Source organism: Amphiura filiformis, chromosome 4, assembly GCF_039555335.1.
Source record: "Amphiura filiformis chromosome 4, Afil_fr2py, whole genome shotgun sequence".
Taxonomy (NCBI): Eukaryota; Metazoa; Echinodermata; class Ophiuroidea; order Amphilepidida; family Amphiuridae; genus Amphiura; species Amphiura filiformis.
In genome coordinates, this window is record NC_092631.1 from 65,950,753 (window position 1) to 65,968,200 (window position 17,448).

The following is a 17,448-nucleotide window of genomic DNA, read 5'->3' on the forward strand; positions in this document are numbered from 1 at the left end:
AAGTGTCCATTTATAGTTTATACAAAGTTTTGAAAAATTGCACTCCTTAATATATCATAATAGTTTCAATTCAATATTATATGTACACAATTTTTAAATACTTACAATGCAGTCACACACTAATATTTATATAAGGCAATAAAAGATAAAACAATAAAATAAAAAACAAACCATGTCACATCTTTGGTTTTGAACACCAGCAGGAAGCACATCAACTGGGTAACTTTTCTTACATGTAGCCAACTGTTTAAAGGCAAAATTGTTCTTTTTAAAGCAATGTTATGATTGAATTAAAGATTTAACTTCAACACTGGACTATTTTTCGCTAACCTGGAACATTTTCACTAGCTCGATTAGCGTCTTCAGCAGATGGTGATGCTGTGATGATATCTTGTCTACAATCGGGAATTTCAGGATATCTCTCACTGAGTCACTGATGAAGTCATATGATTGACGGTTAAAGGTGAGCGAAAAATAGTGTACTGTTGAAATTTAATTTTTTATTCATTTTATCTACCACTACGTATGAATATCCACTCGAATATTATATAGAGAGTTCTTTCCAAACTATTTTCACACAATTGTATTGTAATGAACTATATACCCTGTGAAAAAAGGTAGGCCTATTCGAGGCGCTGTATCAATGACAAAAGATGTGATTTCTAATACAATATTTGGATCAAAAAATTCGAAAGAGTTAATTGTGATTTTCTTTCATTTTACCTTTTTTACCCGGACTCAAAATTAAAAGACAATGTATATCTGAGAGTAAAAACTAACATTTTGTGAAAAAAATTAAAATCTACTTTTAAGATATTGCTTGTACAATCCCATGATACTCAAAATTAAAAGGCAATGTATATCTGAGAGTAAAAACTAACATTTTGTGAAAAAAATTAAAATCTACTTTTTTTTTAGAAATCTTAAGATATTGCTTGTACAATCCCATGATACTTAAAGGGGCCATCTCACTCAGTCAGTTCATCAGAGGAACTGACATGTGCACCTGTTAATCTGATGACAGACAGAGCAGAATTTACATGAAAAAAACTGCACCTTCAACTAATTCCCTAAGGAATTTGAACCAAAAGTGAGATGGCATCTTTAATACATTATTATCATATCAGTTTCTTACTACACTCATAAGCTTCCACAGACCTGATCAAATTCACATTGAGCCCTTTATTTTATCTTGGCCCATATTTTTATTAGAATCTGAGGATAAATAATTCAATAAACATTAAATATGTAATCCTCAATATATTATGATGCTATAGGTGACCCCGGCCATCCGGGAACTTATTTTACATGACGATACAGTGCCTACACTATACGCTTTTCAACCCACAATAGACCGTGGAGCAGTGCGACTAGTTGAAGACTTGTAACAGAGGCTGATTCAGTTTGTTGACATTTTGTTTTGACCTCGAATCAAGCATATTTCGGGCCGATTTCGGTAAAATAAGGGTTAAATACTTGGCGAAAATTGCATTTTATGTGAAGCTGAACACATGAACATGTAGAGGAGAGTCTTTATTTTTGTTGTTGGCTGGAGGCCCCATGTCGAGAAGTTATAGAAATGGTAGTATTTTGGCCGATTTGAAAAGGGACAAACCACAGAAAACTACAAATTTGACTTCTGAATCGGATTTGTTGTCAACGGAGGTCAACGGCTTGTGACGTCACTCCGGGGTCACCTATACACTACTATATTACCATAGCTCTATTAGTTAATTCATCTTATGCAATGTACAGTATCAATTTTCTTGTTGTTTTTGTTAATTATATTATATTAGTTTGTTTACTCTTTTTTACAATTAAACATTACAGCATCACTGTAAATGGTCGGATTCAATAATAAACGTTTTCCTAAGGCTGACCTTTCACTGATTTAACTTCTGCCACCTACAGCTTTGTTACTAACAGTCATACATATAAAAAAATGCTTTTTCAAATCGGTCACTTGTAATGTGTACATATAAAGCCAAGGGTATTGGTCTTGGCATTTCAGAAAAGTAGTGCCGTTACTTATAAAACTAGTCACAACATGTGGTCACAATGTGTCCCAATGGCCCTCTTCTCAATACAAAGCATAGGCCTACATATTTTGCCATGGGAGGGGGGAGTAAAATGGACGCAACTTCAAAAGTATTAGGAGTAGAACCCGTTTTTTTTTTTCTTACTTTTTTTCTCCTTCATTTGACACCACTCGGTGGGTTATACCTTTGTGGCATTTGAAGATATGCCTATTTAAGACCAAAAGGTTAGTCAGTAAGTAAGTTAGTAAGCAAGTAACTGACATACCCTTCTATATGGTGTGCCTTGTGACCCACCAAAATATGATTGCAGTCCATATAAAGTCTGATCAGATATTTCAGAAATGTCAGAAACATTACAAAGTGTACAAGTGACTGAATTGAACTGTTTGTTTTCTGATCCAAGCAGTTGACATACCGTAAAGATTTGCCTAATGGCGCACTTGGGCTCCTTTGCCTTGGGGTAAATTTCATTTGCAAATAGAGAGCTCTCTCCTCTGAAATCCAAACAAGAATTAAGTTTCCGTGCCCTTATTTGCTGGTGGGAATTTTGCGGGAGGGCACTTTTAGCTTGTGCCTAAAATTCCACATATATGTCAAGAAAGCTCATAGCGCCATTAGGCGAACCTTTACGGTATATCAAACTGTTCAGGAGTTGCAGAATATCATTTCTGTAACAGGTGGAAAAAGTAAAATTATTACTCTGATTTTCATTGCTCATATCACACATCACAGGATGCTCTAAAAATAGTAAAACATGTTACAATTACAAAAAAATAAAACAATATGTGTAACAATTATGGAAGCCAATGTAATACAATAAAATTATTGCCTTTTTGTTTCCAGTCATCCGGCAAGTAATTAATCTTTAAAAACCATTAAAATTTATTATACAATGCAACCATCTCCTAATTGTGTGCACCTTTACATACATGGGTTTTTGATTTTGATTGGCAGGGGAGGTATGGCCCAAACTTGCTAAATTTTAGAGAAAAGCAACAAAAAATGCTCCCAAAATCTGCCGCACATCCCCCATGAAGTCTACAATATTGTTTCTTTGGCTGAATTAACACATTCATCTTCTTCTTCTTCTTGCGATTTTGGGACTTTTGAGCTTGAATGGATAAACTATAATTTAAGTACATTTTCAGTGATTTTTCTGCAAAAACAACAAATTATGACAATTTATAATATGATTTTTAGATAAAATAATACAACTTTGGACCAGATTTGTCTCAAAATGCCCTGTAAAATTGATTTCTGACAATTTGTGCAACATTTCAAGTATTGGGCTGAAAATTTGTCACTACTATAACTACTAGATTCCTATTGCTACTGACCCCAGAGGTATACTTCTGTCCAGCTACTTTATGGCTCCTTTAGAGTACTTGTATAAGTGCAGTACCAATCCAGTACCAGTGTGTGTACTGTATGTGTGATTCCAATATGTGTACTCTATAGAGTACCCACACAGGTACTCTAGAGGTACCCACACAGGTACTCATAGAGTACCAAGGAAGTAGCTGGGCAGCAGTGTACCTCTGGGGCAGCAGCAAGATGAATCTGGTAGTGTATACATTAGTTTGCCCCAAGTTTGGTATTGACGTGGTGCATATTTCGATGGTCGCAGTAATGAATCACGCGTGTACATGCATGTACAAGGCCAGTTTTGTTGGCATGCTTGCAGCGCAACCAAAAATAAGCATTGATGTTACCACCAAATTTGAGGTGAACCAAAGAATAAGTACACATGTTTATGGATGACATCGGGCTTTGTCTAACTAGTTGCTTGCACAGATGTTTCTTTAGTTGGATCAGTACATTCTTCTCCCATTGTCTTATTACACACTGGGTATCTTAGAGTAAAGCTTGGCATTTGTCCATAGCCTCTAATGTCACAATAATCTGAGTAGACATCGATGGTAGCAAATGCATTGGTACCTGGTGTTGCTTCTACAATCCCAGGGAAGATGATGTGACGAATGCCATTGGTGTCTTCACCATAGTTATAAGTGTGGGTGTGGCCACTAAGAATGGCAGCTACACAGTCAAATTCACCTAGTGTTTCTAGTACCTGTAAGCAAATAATAATCAAATCTAAATAAAAGTGGGATTTAAAATGTGTGACCTATCATGCAACAGACGAGTCAAGAGAAGTGGCTATAATACAATACAGCGGATTTAGGGTTTCTCTATCGGAAGTCAATTTGTGCGAATTCCTTCCCCAATGCAATATGCGATTGCATAACAAAGAATATTGATTAAACTCCGAATTGTATCTATTGTTATGCAAAACGCTTATTGCATTCTGGGAAGGAATTTTGGCACAAATTGGCTTCCGGTAGAGAAACCCTAAATCCGCGTATTGGTGAGGATGGGTATGCAAAACCAACCTGTGCTCATTTACAGCACTGTCAGCAATCAAACCAAGGCTGCAGTGGTGAGACTAAACACCAGTCCAGTCCATCAACACTCTACACATGTAAAACAATGTATACAAGGCATCTTACTATAGGGAAAAGTTGTATGGGGGTGTGTATGTATGTATGGCCATTCAAAGGCTCTCTCAGTTTGGATCCAAATCTTGCAAAATTCACACGGAAGATTGAGAAATATACAAGAAGGGCAATAAATTATATTTGGTTGAAATCGGTAAAGATATATTGATAAAAATGTGGTTGGTTGTTAAGCAGGAATAACACAGTTACTATGCAAATCCAACCATTTGTATCTTCGGCGTACGCCATGCGCTTTATATTTATGCAAGCGACTCCACGCTTTATGCCTTTATTGTGCTATGTCTTTCTGATTGGTGTTAAAGCCATAATGTACGATCTTATAATATGAAATTGGTTAATTTTTTTCAAACCTGATATTTTGGCATATTTGTAATGTTTACACATGTCCCAACTTGCACCTAAATGGAATAAGCCAAATTTGTTGTGTTTGTAGGTCAACGGAGCAAAGTTCGACATAATGTCATAATCATTATGTCCTCCTATAGAACTGCATGTTAAATGGCCAAAATATCAAGCAGGGTTTCTTTCACTTCACCTTGTTATTTCAGCTCAAAATGGACAGAAACCCTTCCCGATAATTATTACTAGCTTTATTTCAGCATTTTGAGTATATAATAACAAATTTAAAATTTGAATAAAATCGTACATTAAGGCTTTAAATGGTTTATCATATACAAACCTCTTCATAGTTCCATAGAAGACACTGATCAGTTGCACCAAACATTGGAATATGATCTGGACATAGAAAGAACATATATACTCTTAGTCTCACAGCATTATATTCATCATGAAGGAATGGCAAAAGCATTTGTCAGACAATATTGCCCTTAATGTACCGTATTCATTCCATTAACTGCCCAGGGTACTTAACATTTTAGGTGCGCACTTATTTATGATATTGTTTACATAATTGCAAATGTAAACAATGACCCAAAATATTGATTTTAATTGTACAGATGGTTCCATGTTTGATGTGTAGTTGGCTCCTGCACTAAATGATGGGGAATCATATAGTTACTGCAAATGATGGGGGATCACATGCAGTAAAGTCACTGGGTGGGCGCTTATACGGGCATGTGCAGCTAACCCTAACCCCTAAGGGCTTTTTGGCGACGGGAAGGGAAAGAAGGAAAGAATAAAGAGAGAAAAGAAAGAAAGAAGTTGTTTGCTCTGGGTGGGATTTGAACCCGAGACCCCTCGCATGCCAAGCACTCGGTCGGCGACACTTTGCCACAGGTCTTGGGCTTCGCTGGCCAGCGAAACCGTGCCTATATATCACTTAGGGCGATTGTGTCACCGGGATTGCGTATCAAGTAGTATTTTGTAGTATACAGGCGGGTTAGGGTTAATGGAACAAATACGGTACCCATATTGACCCTACTTAGCTTACCTTTGAAGACACTTCAATTTTGATAATTAAAGATGACAAAATAAGCAATGGTGAAATACAGTGGCAAAAACTGGCGAAAACCTGTTTTTGCCAGTTTTTGCCTTGTTTAAACCGGCATAAATGGCAAAAGCCGGCAAAAACTGTTTTTGCCAAGCGGTTAAAACCGCGTTTTTTTTTCAACCTGCGGCAAAAACCTGCGAACCCTGGTGTTAACTAAGCGCACAAGCAGCGCATACATACCAAGTATAAAGACAGTCTGCTGTTTTCTTGTAGCCTCTTCCAACACATTTCTCAACCACTGCAACTGTTCTTTACCAACACCACCATTATACAGCACATATCTTCTCTCCTTCCCCTCTAAGCCTGTGGGAGAGTTTAATTCATATCCTGTGTTCTTGTTGACAGCGCATAAGATCTTCAAAGCTTCTTCATAATGTGGGCATTGTTGTAAATGTGAACAGCCGCTTATATCATACGTGTCTAGCACCACAAAACAAAAGTCTGGATGTGGATTGAATTTGTAGTACAATTTATTACTGCAGCCACATTCATTCTCAGGTGGATTTGTGGGATTGTGTGATGTTGTGGTATCTTCTACATTGACTTTGCCAGTAAGTTGGGTTGTGTTCAATCGGGAATCCCATAATTCTTTTCTAGTGAAATTATAAAAGTCATGGTTACCAAGTATGTGATGAACAGGTCCATCAAACTTGTCAAATTCAGTTAATATGTCCCTTAGAGCTTTCTCTGAATTTGCTTTCCCCTCCCGATTATTAAACCCGTCGATTAAATCACCCAGGTGAACAGCAAAGCTTGGCTTGCGGGAATCTTGGTTCCATGTCAAAGCGGCTTGGTGGACAAGCTTGATGGAGTTGCGATAATAACGCATACTGGTTTTGGCAAAGTTGAGCCTATTAGGTATGTCAGCATACTGTACATCTGCTAGCACACCGAATGAGAAGAGAGGGCAAGATGTTATATTGGTAGTCATTGTCTGATGGCTCACTGTAAAGAGGAAAAAAAAAAGTTTCAATACAGTATACATCACCCACATAAAATGTAATTATGTAATTACAAGGTTAAGCTAAGAGTAAACGAGTCTGTGACATAGCCAGGATTTAGATAACGGAGCACAGGCTCAATATGATATGTGACCCCTCAGCACAACTGAGCCCTGAAGTCGCCAATCATCATTTTTGAGATATTCAACCAAAATATTCTGCTTGAAATTAGCTTTAAAATGATGTATATCATGTCTATAGTACTTGACATTTAAGTAGTGAAAATCAATAAAACAGTCAATAAATCCTTTGTTTCCTATTGTTTATTGTTAAGTTCGATGGAGCATATCTCAATAGTGACACTGGTGACATCCAGGCTCAGTTGTGGAGGATGGTCACATATGGTAATCATGCTCTGCGCATGACAACCACTTGCACACTATGCCCACCTCGTAACTTAATCTCATCAAGAGTTTTTAATAAAACAATATCTCCAATGACTGAAACGACATTTACATATTTATCAAGTACATATTTCTTGTATTTTCATTGGATAAGCACCCCACTTTATTGACATGATGAATCTTGTATCATACCTGCTGACCATGTATAGTGCGCATATAAACGTGCCGTATCATGTTAATAAGGACATACACATGCGCAGGTCTGCATGATGCACAATAACGATTGTTGCATAACTATCATGGTGGTTCAATAACAGGCTGGTGTGCTCACATTGAAAAACAGATTTAATTCAGATTTGCCACTCAAAATAATACAGAGAGCAAACATGGTAGCTTTTCTGAACAAAATTTGCAGCGAGAGCAAAAAGCAGGTTTTAGTGGTCTGTGTGGAAGATGATCGTGCTGGTTGAGCAGGCTCTACTTTACAATGTATTAATAGCAAAGATTATCAGATTACATCTAGTCTCAGTGTCCGTACAATACTCCTCAAATTAATATATTTTGTATCACCCCCAAACCTCATCTAATAACTAATAAACTACATGTTTATCATCACCTTAGGCTTGAGGATATCTAGGTATCACATCAGTGTTCTAAATAATCATGCCCAAATGCAATTGACCTTTTAGGTAAATCCCATAAGCCTTTGCGAGTACACCTGAGAACTCGTTATGCCGATTTGCGGGGATGCACACATCGTTTATCGAAGATCGTTACTGCGCATTGCAAGTCGGCGTGACATAAATTGATGAGTTCTCTGGTGTACTCGCAAAGGATGTGATTTACCGAAAAGGTCAATTGTAAATTTCAGTGTTACTCTGGTCCACATTTGGTGACACTTTGTAAGACTTCAGACTTCAAAATCATCAACAGGTATTGCCATGGATTGATGTTGAAGTCTTTGGTGAAAACAATTTACAGGCCCTATGGACCTGTAAGGTACCATCAGTGTGCAAATTAAGAAAAAAAATCAGGTCATCCAGTGGATGACCAGGTCATGAAATCTGGTCATCCGCCAAATTTTTTGGTTATCCGTATATTATTTAAAATTTTAATTTGTTTAAAAGTTAAATTAGAACTTTGTGTATTAAAAAAACATTTTGTTAAAAATCAACCATGAATGATCCTAGCAATTAGCTCTAGGTCAAGTAACACTCCAAAGGGAAAATATTAACAAATTTTTTATAAAGTATGAGCATCCGACAGATAACCTGCAATGAATTTCTGGTCATCCGCCAGCAAATCTAGGCTTCAGGATGACCACTTAATTTGTACACTGGGTACTCCATTGGTGAACCGCAATCATTATGCATTCAAAACAGCATTTTGGCAAAAGTGTATGATATATTTTACCCTAGAACCAGCATTTTTTGGTGGTTGAGTTCAGGGATGTACTCATTTTTGGCCACAAGCCAGTCGGGCGCCGCAGGTAACTCGTAAAAGTTACCAGCTCGACAAAAATTGTACATATCCGACATAAGAGCCAGAGCCATTTACAGCAGCGTGGCATGTGAATCACTTAAAAGCTTACGCTCAAAACACATCAGCAAAAATACAAAATTCTAAACTATCGTACAGTGTCAGCAAGTTTGAAATTTGTTAATATTTACATAAATATCTTTCATCAAGAAAATGGAAGGAAATAGTCAAATATTTGCATTAAACCAGACAACGGTGGCTGACATTATTCATGTGGCAACAGCCAATAGCGTAAACAAAACAGACAATATGACGGCAACACTGCCTGGACGTTGGACGCCCCGTGCCGAGGTGCGTTTTTAGCTCAATTGGCCCTGTTACAGAAAAAAATGCACAAAATATATTTCTCAGTGCAATCATATGGAAAAGTTAGGCCCACTTTCGTGCCGAAAAGATTTGACCAGTCAGCTGTGCTATATGAGCATGCACAATAATGACCTATAGATCGTCATGCATACATGCACACACGTAATGCATAGGGAATTTATTGACGATCGATGACCCCGGTCAATAGACATCCGGGTTTGCCATGCTCGATAATAGCTATCAGCTGATTCGTCGACCTATTTTAGAGCTAAATGTCACCCTGTTAGTGTTACCCTTATCAAATCAAAACAAGTTTTATATCACAAGAATCCTTAGCTCAAGTAGGTCAATAAACCAGCCGTGTTCTTAGAAAAAGTCCCGTCACTTTAATTGGCTGTTACATTCAACGCGAGTAGCCCCTAAAAAAAGTGAAAAATTAGCACATTTTCCATTGACGGCACAGAATTTTGAGCAAAATAATAAGTTTTAAAGTTAAAAAGACACCTTGTTCTCATCATCAGAAATTTTTGAAGTGAGGTTCTTATTGATATACTTTTAACATGCTAATTACGGGCGTGTTCGTGTAAATTTTATCAACACGTGAGCAGCGTGCGGGTAGATAGAACAGCAGACAGGGAATTCACACATGATTTCCTGTGGTTAAGCAGCGTGCATGACAATCGCTGATCAAATGCACTCAACTTTTCCATATATGTGACCCCTCGGCACAACTGAGCCCGGATGTCGCCAGTGCCACTATTGAGATATGCTCCATCGAACTTAACAATAAACAATAGGAAACAAAGGATTTATTGACTGTTTTATTGATTTTCACTACTTAAATGTCAAGTACTATAGACATGATATACATCATTTTAAAGCTAATTTCAAGCAGAATATTTTGGTTGAATATCTCAAAAATGATGATTGGCGACTTCAGGGCTCAGTTGTGCCGAGGGGTCACATATGGTATACATTTATACCATATATTCTTGGATTCAAAATGAATGTGAAGAAAAAAAATTATTATAGCCGGGAGTGGGAATCGATCTCGGGACCCTCTGCGTGGGAGGTGAAGACCTTACCGCTAGACCACGCAAACATTGATACACGATGGGAGAAATTTTTCATAAACATATCGTGCGTTATTCATACAAAACATTCAAAAAAGAGTACTTACAATGAGGTTCACTGTCGAACCTCAACGGATTTAGACTGATAAAATAGTGCTTAATAACATGCATACACTTTTGGAATTATTTGAGACATTTTTGTGTTTACGTGTACATGTAAATCCAATGACGACGTCAAATTCAGTCAATCTTGGCCGCCCCCCTGAATCAAACTGTGATGCAATATTGTAAAAGTGTGTAGCCTGTTTTCTGACACATGAACATGCACAAACGTTGTGGGATACACATTTCCTGATCAGGTTTTACAGTTGTGCATCCAATCGGACACACAGCTTTTCTAGCGGGAGCCCTGCCAGGGACACTAGGGAGAACAATCAGAAATTTATTCAACTCCGTCTCAAAGCCAGGGCTTTTTAAGACTCATTTTTCATATCCACCATCAAAGTTTGGAATGCCCATTCTCATCTACAGTTGTGAACAGCTCCAGTTTAGCCACTTTCAAGAGTCGCATCACAGTATCAATAGTTAGTTTTTGGCCATACGGTATCAATCCACTCTACAAAGCAAAGACAACCTGAGAAGAAATTTTAATTTTAATGACTAAAAAGTCATTCTTATTCAATGGGTGCGTCTTGTAAAAAATTCACGTAATTTGATTGGTTTTCTGGTGTAGGCCTATAATATCTCACAATTATGGGTCATTATTTCTCAATTCACCCAATGGGAAACACCTCACCCCCTTCAAATTTGTTCAAAATTGGTATACAGGGTGATTTTGGCTGGCAAAGCTCAAATTTCAAATTTTAGCTTAATCGAACGTACTCAAAGCTCTCAAAGAATCCAAATCTGATATCATTTAGTATGTAGGAGTAAGAGAAAATTGTGACCTTTTTTTCTGTACTTTGACCTTGAATTTGACCTTGTTGCCCACATGACCGCGAAGCGAATTTACATTGCAATTATACCCCCATATGTTGTCTACAAAATATCAAAAAATTGGAGGGGTAATATTTTTTTTTTTTTTTTTAGGCTTTCACAAAGCAAGCATGCAGGTGAAAACATATGTATTTAATGCATGTACATATAGGATTATATACAATTGGCCTATATTATAATAGTATCATGTGTACAATATACTGAGCCTACATACAAAATTACAGTTTTTCAACCACATGCTTGCTTTAAAGCCTAGCAAGAAAACAAAAAATATTACCCCTCCAATTTTTTGATATTATGTAGACAACATATGGAGGTGTAATTCCCATGCAAATTCGCCTCGCGGTCACATGGGCAACAAGGTCAAATTCAAGGTCAAAGTACAGAAAAAAAAAGGTCAAATTTTTTCTTCTCTTCCTCCTACACACTAAATGATAGTAGATTTGGATTCTTTGAGAGATTAGCTAAAAAATGACACCAATTTCAGCTCAGTAGGACCCACGGTTACGGAGATATAGTCGCGACAATATTGATGGGCGCGCCATTTTTCGCCGAAATTGCGAAAAATGGGCGGGGCATAGCGCGAAAACCGTACATCCGATTAAGCTAAAATTTGAAATTTGAGCTTTGTCAGCCAAAATCACCCTGTATACCAATTGTGAACAAATTTGAAGGGGGTGAGGTGTAAAATCATATTTTTTTTGGGTGATTTGAGAAATAATAGTTGATAGTGATATTAGTCAGGGCACGCGCCGCCACGCAACGGCGGCACGCTTGTTGCTCCTCAATGATTGCGCGATAATGCGTTCGCGTAATACACATGCGAGCCTGCTAAAACGCGATTCGGCGGCTTAGATGTTCGTGATGGTTTCGTTCATTTAAAACAACGGGGATGGCCTCACAAAAGTAACTTTATTTTTTTCTGAAAAAGGGCAGTTTTTCTCGCAAAAATTACATTAAAACTGAATAAGAATGAGAATAAAAGATAGGATTTTGTCTTTTGCCTATCCAATATATCGTGTCATAATGGATGGGCTGGCCAATATTTTTATCGTAGTGGATGCCGGCGCATTGGCCAGCTCATCCATTATGACACGATATTATTGGATAGGCAAAAGACAAAATCCTATCTTTTATTCTCTAACTCAAAGGGTCATCAATGTATGGAATAGACCGTCCAATGACCAATCACAGACAAAACTCAGTTTAGGTTCTGGTTCTGGTTCTGGTTCAGTCAGAATCACAGTCAAGCTGCATCTTCTGGTCAATGTGCCGTGTGTGTCTCTCGTAACTCGCGGAAGAATAAATTAATTACTTATAGCTGCTTGAGGTCCTACTTTGTGGACTATTGTTGGCCGATACCGATCTGTGAATCGGAGATCGGTGCCGATATGGACTGCATCGGCCTTGAATCTGAATCGGCAGATGAGCTATCAGCTGCCGATCTAGCTTACCGATCTCTGAACTTGACAGTAATAAAAGTACACAACAATTCTTTAAGCTTACCATTACTTTCTTATGTAACATTACTACTATTTAATGCCAATATATTTCCAAGAAACGTTGTTACCACCGCAAGAATCATGTTGTTTCATACTGTATTTTATGTATGTATCCACCCTTTGATAGACCGAATTAAAATGTAAACAAACAATCAAGGTCAAATTTATTCAACAGTGAAAGCATGCAGCGATGATGTAATGACGTGTGCAGGGGACTCCCCAAAAAGCAGTTCATAAGTGGTTCGCCTCTACATTCCATTGTCCATTGTATAATAAAACCACAAAATATTATGCGTCCCTGGGAAAAATTTGTAAACACTTTAACACTCGACATGTGAAGTCCCTGCGCCCTTCAATGTCGGGTTTCCCAAGGTGAATTTGAGGGCATGTTATTTTTAGAATCGCGCACATTCTCCTCACACGGACGATTTCATCTCTTAATCTCCGAACACATGAATTCTTTCTGTAAACAACTCTGCACAACCAATCAGGATGGGAATTCCGCGGTATTCCCCAATACGTCATATGCATAAATTATTATAATATCGATGGAGCCGATTTAGCTGCAGGGTCATCGAATCAATTCGCGCAGTGATTCGCCTAACTTGGTACACACGCAAATCAAAGTTGATTCGCGGAGAAGAAAGAAGAATAAAACAATCAAGAGAAATGGATTAATGATTAAACTTCCGACAATCGGAGGCACTGAGTGAGTAACGCTGGGACTTGGGGTGTAAAATGGAATTTTATTTGGGTTGATATGACATGAAAAACCTCTAAAAATGGTCATCATATTACATAGTTACAGGTTTGGGGAATTAAGCTTTGACCGTTAACATTACTGGGGCCCGACTTGAATGAACTTGTACTGGTTGTAGAATAACATTTAAGGAATCTGAATCGGGATCGGATCGGCCCGATCTGCTAATTTTCAGATCGGAGATCGGCAGATCCAATCTTGGGTTGGATCGGCCAACACTACAGTGTGGACGTCTTTCTTTACATGCGGCCGGTAGATCTTCTGTGATCCCCTTCTGTTAGCCCTGGTGGTCTTTGTGAGCTGAATGATGCACCCGGTGTCGTCACTTAACATTGACTATGTGTACGCATGATCGTTCCCAATTTCGCAAAAAAAGGGGTTATTTTTTAACTATGTTCGCGAACATTTTATGTTCGCGATTTAAAAAAAATAGGGTTGTTTTTGACGACAGTCTACTCAAAATTAAAAAATATGTTTTTTTGTGAATATAAATGATGATGTTGAAATCCCAAGAAATCTTACCATTTCTCGCTCAATTACTCCCGGATTTCACTTTTGTGAAACTTGTTTGCCTTTCTAATATCCCGGCCTAATATTCAGCAACAAGCGCGACTCGGTTTTATTTGTTTCATGGTTTGTTTACACCGATTACGTCACTAATGATGCCTCTGGAGTCTTGACAAACTGGGGACCCACAAACCGGACCACAAACTCTTCGAAATGGCACCTGATCATAATTGTTCGCGGCAAATGCCAGAAATGCCGCGATTGTGACTATTGTGACTAGTTTCTGCTCTTGAAGCCGGTTCGATTAAGTGTGCATATTGTGATTGCCCTCCAGGCCCGGCCTCCAGGAGTTTATGTATTGGTCACATTAAAGCTTTATTTTGCACAAAAAAAACACGGGAGGAAAGATTACATTGTTGATAATTCTATCATAAAAAACACATGATGCATCCTATTGGATGTATATTTTTCTGTTATTTTCCTCATTTATATATTAAAAGGACAACAGAGTTCTCCTCAGAAAAGAAAATGAATCAGAACAAGTGTTTTTGTGTGCGTTCTTGAAATGTTAAAAAGGGTACTTTTGTAAAAGTGTACTTGAAATGCAAAAATAGGGGTATTTTTAAGGCTAATTTGTACCCGTTTTAGTGTAAAATAGGGGTAACAAATGACGAAAATGTTCTTGAAACCGCGCAAAATAGGGGGGTATTTTTGACTTGGGGAACGATCATGCGTTACGCCTTTGAATGTTAAGTGACGACACCGGGATGATGCATTTCTACATTCTACAGGATTTTATGGGTAGACAACCTATGTACAGTTGTATCGCGCCCATCTTGTCCTCTTGAACCTAGAGGGTTGAGTGCAGATATCAGAACCGGGGATGATCCCCTTCTCTTTTCGAATAGCTCTGACACTTTTACGTGCACAGGGATGAATCCTCCTGAACACGGGACCAACGGCTTTATGTGACTTCCGAATCATGGACGAAGCACATACACTACCTATATCTGCACGTGCTAGGCAGTGTATGGGGGCGAGAAGAAATTCTTCAATTAAATTCTGAAATTAAATTACTGAACTTAATTGAAGGATTCCCGACCATATAGGAACTTTTTGGGAGGGAAGAGAATTTTCACCTAAGGCAAGCCCAAGGCTCGAACCCTCGTCGATCGTATCTCCCGGCCGGCAGCGCAACGCCTTAACCACTCGGCCATCTCGCCCTTGATCCCAACCTCGTTGTTGATGATTCTGTTCATCATCTGGATTCTTGTTTCTTTCCTCCTATGTTCTAATGTCTCCCACTTCAACTCTTCTATCATCTGAGTGACATTATCCCTTTGTTTGTAGTTATTGAGGCAAAACCTGGCAGCTTTCCTCTGGTAGACATGTCCACATTGCTTATTATAGAGGGCGACATTCAATCCAAAAAGTTGTGTCCACAGTAGCTCACAGTCAATGGCTTAACTGTGTAATCTCCATAGGGAAATACAAAAATTTGAAATTTGGACACCAGAAACTTGGAGATGTAGTCTAAAAAGTGCTGGTACTTTATCCTTGACACAGAAGTCAGCATGCAGTGAAAGTTAGATTTCATAAAATAAAATCGCCTTTGTGTAAAATGGATCATCATGGTAAAAAATGATGCATTACATGCTTTTTTTGTACAGTACATGTAAGTCATTGTAAGGCATTGTCAATGATGGTCGCAGAAAAGTGCAGTTTTTTAAAAACAGACATTTGCCCATAACTTCGCTAATTTTTGACCTACAGACATGGTTGACCCCTCATTTTTTAAGATAAATAATCACCTTTTTAAACAAAATAATTTCCATGTGAAATATCCTACTTGAAAATTTTGTGAACATGCCTACGGCTCTGGATTGCTTCTAATAACTGTAAATCTCCCTTCCTGTATCATCCCAGACACTACAAAAAATGTACTTGCGTACTCAAGTGTTGGTCTCACAAGAGTTTTGCAGGCATTCTCTTTGATCTCCCTTGAACAGTGCCACAGATTCCTCTTAAGGAAGCCAAGGACACGGTTTGCCTTGGGCTTGGCTGTTGTCTTGTTGTAATGAACATTCCATCTCAACTTGCTGTCAAGTTCCACACCTAGGTAAGGATGGGAGTCAACTTCCTTCAGTGTTTCCCCACAGAAAGTGTGTTAGTTTAAATTTATAAATTATATTCATATGTGAATATAATTTATAAATTGAAATTAATTGGAACACAATTTTAATTTAAAAATAAGCTTACCGCAGTATACCCGGTTGGCCGGTACCCGTCCGTAAATTTGTAATGAATGCAAATAATGCCACAGACGAGATGACATCTAACTTAAACTACCGGTGTGTATATATCTCTTTATACATGTATATGCTGATTTCAAGTGATTTGGCAATCAGAAACGGTAGGAAATGACGACTGGGGAAGTTGAAATGATGTGGAATCTTTTACGATGTCATAAAATGCTAAATTCAGCTTGTCGTAAACATAATTGATTGATCTTGATTCCCCACCTTAATTTAGATTGCGTTGCAATACCGTATTACAGAAATTTTTGGGTACCAGCAAGATGAAGAGTTCGTTGAGTTCATCGCACTTTTTTCAGGGTGTTATTTGACCTTTCCATGGACCTTGTGATGCTAAATTTTAATTTATAAACATTTTCAAGATTTTCTTCACACACTCAGAAGTCTCAGATTACCATACCATGCATACTGCAGTGGCATTATTGTAAACTTAGATGAGTACTGCATGTTCAATCAGACCATTTTGGTAAGTAAACAACTTCAATTCTTAAAACTTCATAATAAGCTTGCCTACACTACACACATCACTAGTGCCGTACTATCACGCTGACTTTCGTATTCGGCGAGGAGGACGATTTCGACCTCCTGGTTTGTTTACAAACAGAGAGGTAAACAAAAAACCGTTCTGCTTGTCCAAACACTCAAGTATCAGAAGGATGGTCCACAATAGCGTGATTCACGTAACCTGAATAGGGATTAAAAAGCTGTCACGTAGAACCATGTGCTTCTATTGTCCAATTTGCCATCAAGATTTCATATGGAAACAGTTCAGACCCAGTACACGATCATGTCAGAAATAAATATTTTGTTCTGGGTCTGATTATTCGGACTAACACATCACATGCACTACATTATACATAACAGCGGATGATAACATACACGATTTGAGGTTGAGGGATGGGGTACTTTTTTCTGTTGACTTAGAAAAAGGAGCTCTCTGTTTGCACATGAAATTTACCCCAAGGCAAAGGAGCCCAGGAGCGCCATTGGGCAAACATTTACGGTATATCGGTACTCTAAGTAGGTATGCTAGGTGAATTCAAATTTGCCATCAAACTGCATCATTTTATATATCAAATTAAAGCCCTTGAGTAAACAAA

General features: G+C 38.0%; 1 protein-coding gene and 1 long non-coding RNA gene across 2 annotated transcripts; both read right to left on the reverse strand.

Moving 5' to 3' along the window:
• Positions 1-236: 236 nt before the first annotated feature.
• On the reverse strand, positions 237-3,528 carry LOC140151220 (uncharacterized). Its single transcript, XR_011858917.1, has 2 exons — positions 1,698-3,528; positions 237-1,271 (listed from the first exon to the last, which is right to left on the reverse strand). It is a non-coding gene; the product is annotated as an uncharacterized lncRNA (long non-coding RNA).
• A 19-nt stretch (positions 3,529-3,547) lies between these two features.
• Positions 3,548-16,528, reverse strand: LOC140151219 (manganese-dependent ADP-ribose/CDP-alcohol diphosphatase-like). Its single transcript, XM_072173482.1, has 4 exons — positions 16,293-16,528; positions 6,186-6,950; positions 5,235-5,290; positions 3,548-4,110 (listed from the first exon to the last, which is right to left on the reverse strand). Exons 1-4 carry the CDS (start codon positions 16,366-16,368, stop codon positions 3,814-3,816), a joined length of 1,194 nt encoding a protein of 397 aa, XP_072029583.1. The 5' UTR covers positions 16,369-16,528; the 3' UTR covers positions 3,548-3,813.
• Between the last annotated feature and the right edge of the window lie 920 nt (positions 16,529-17,448).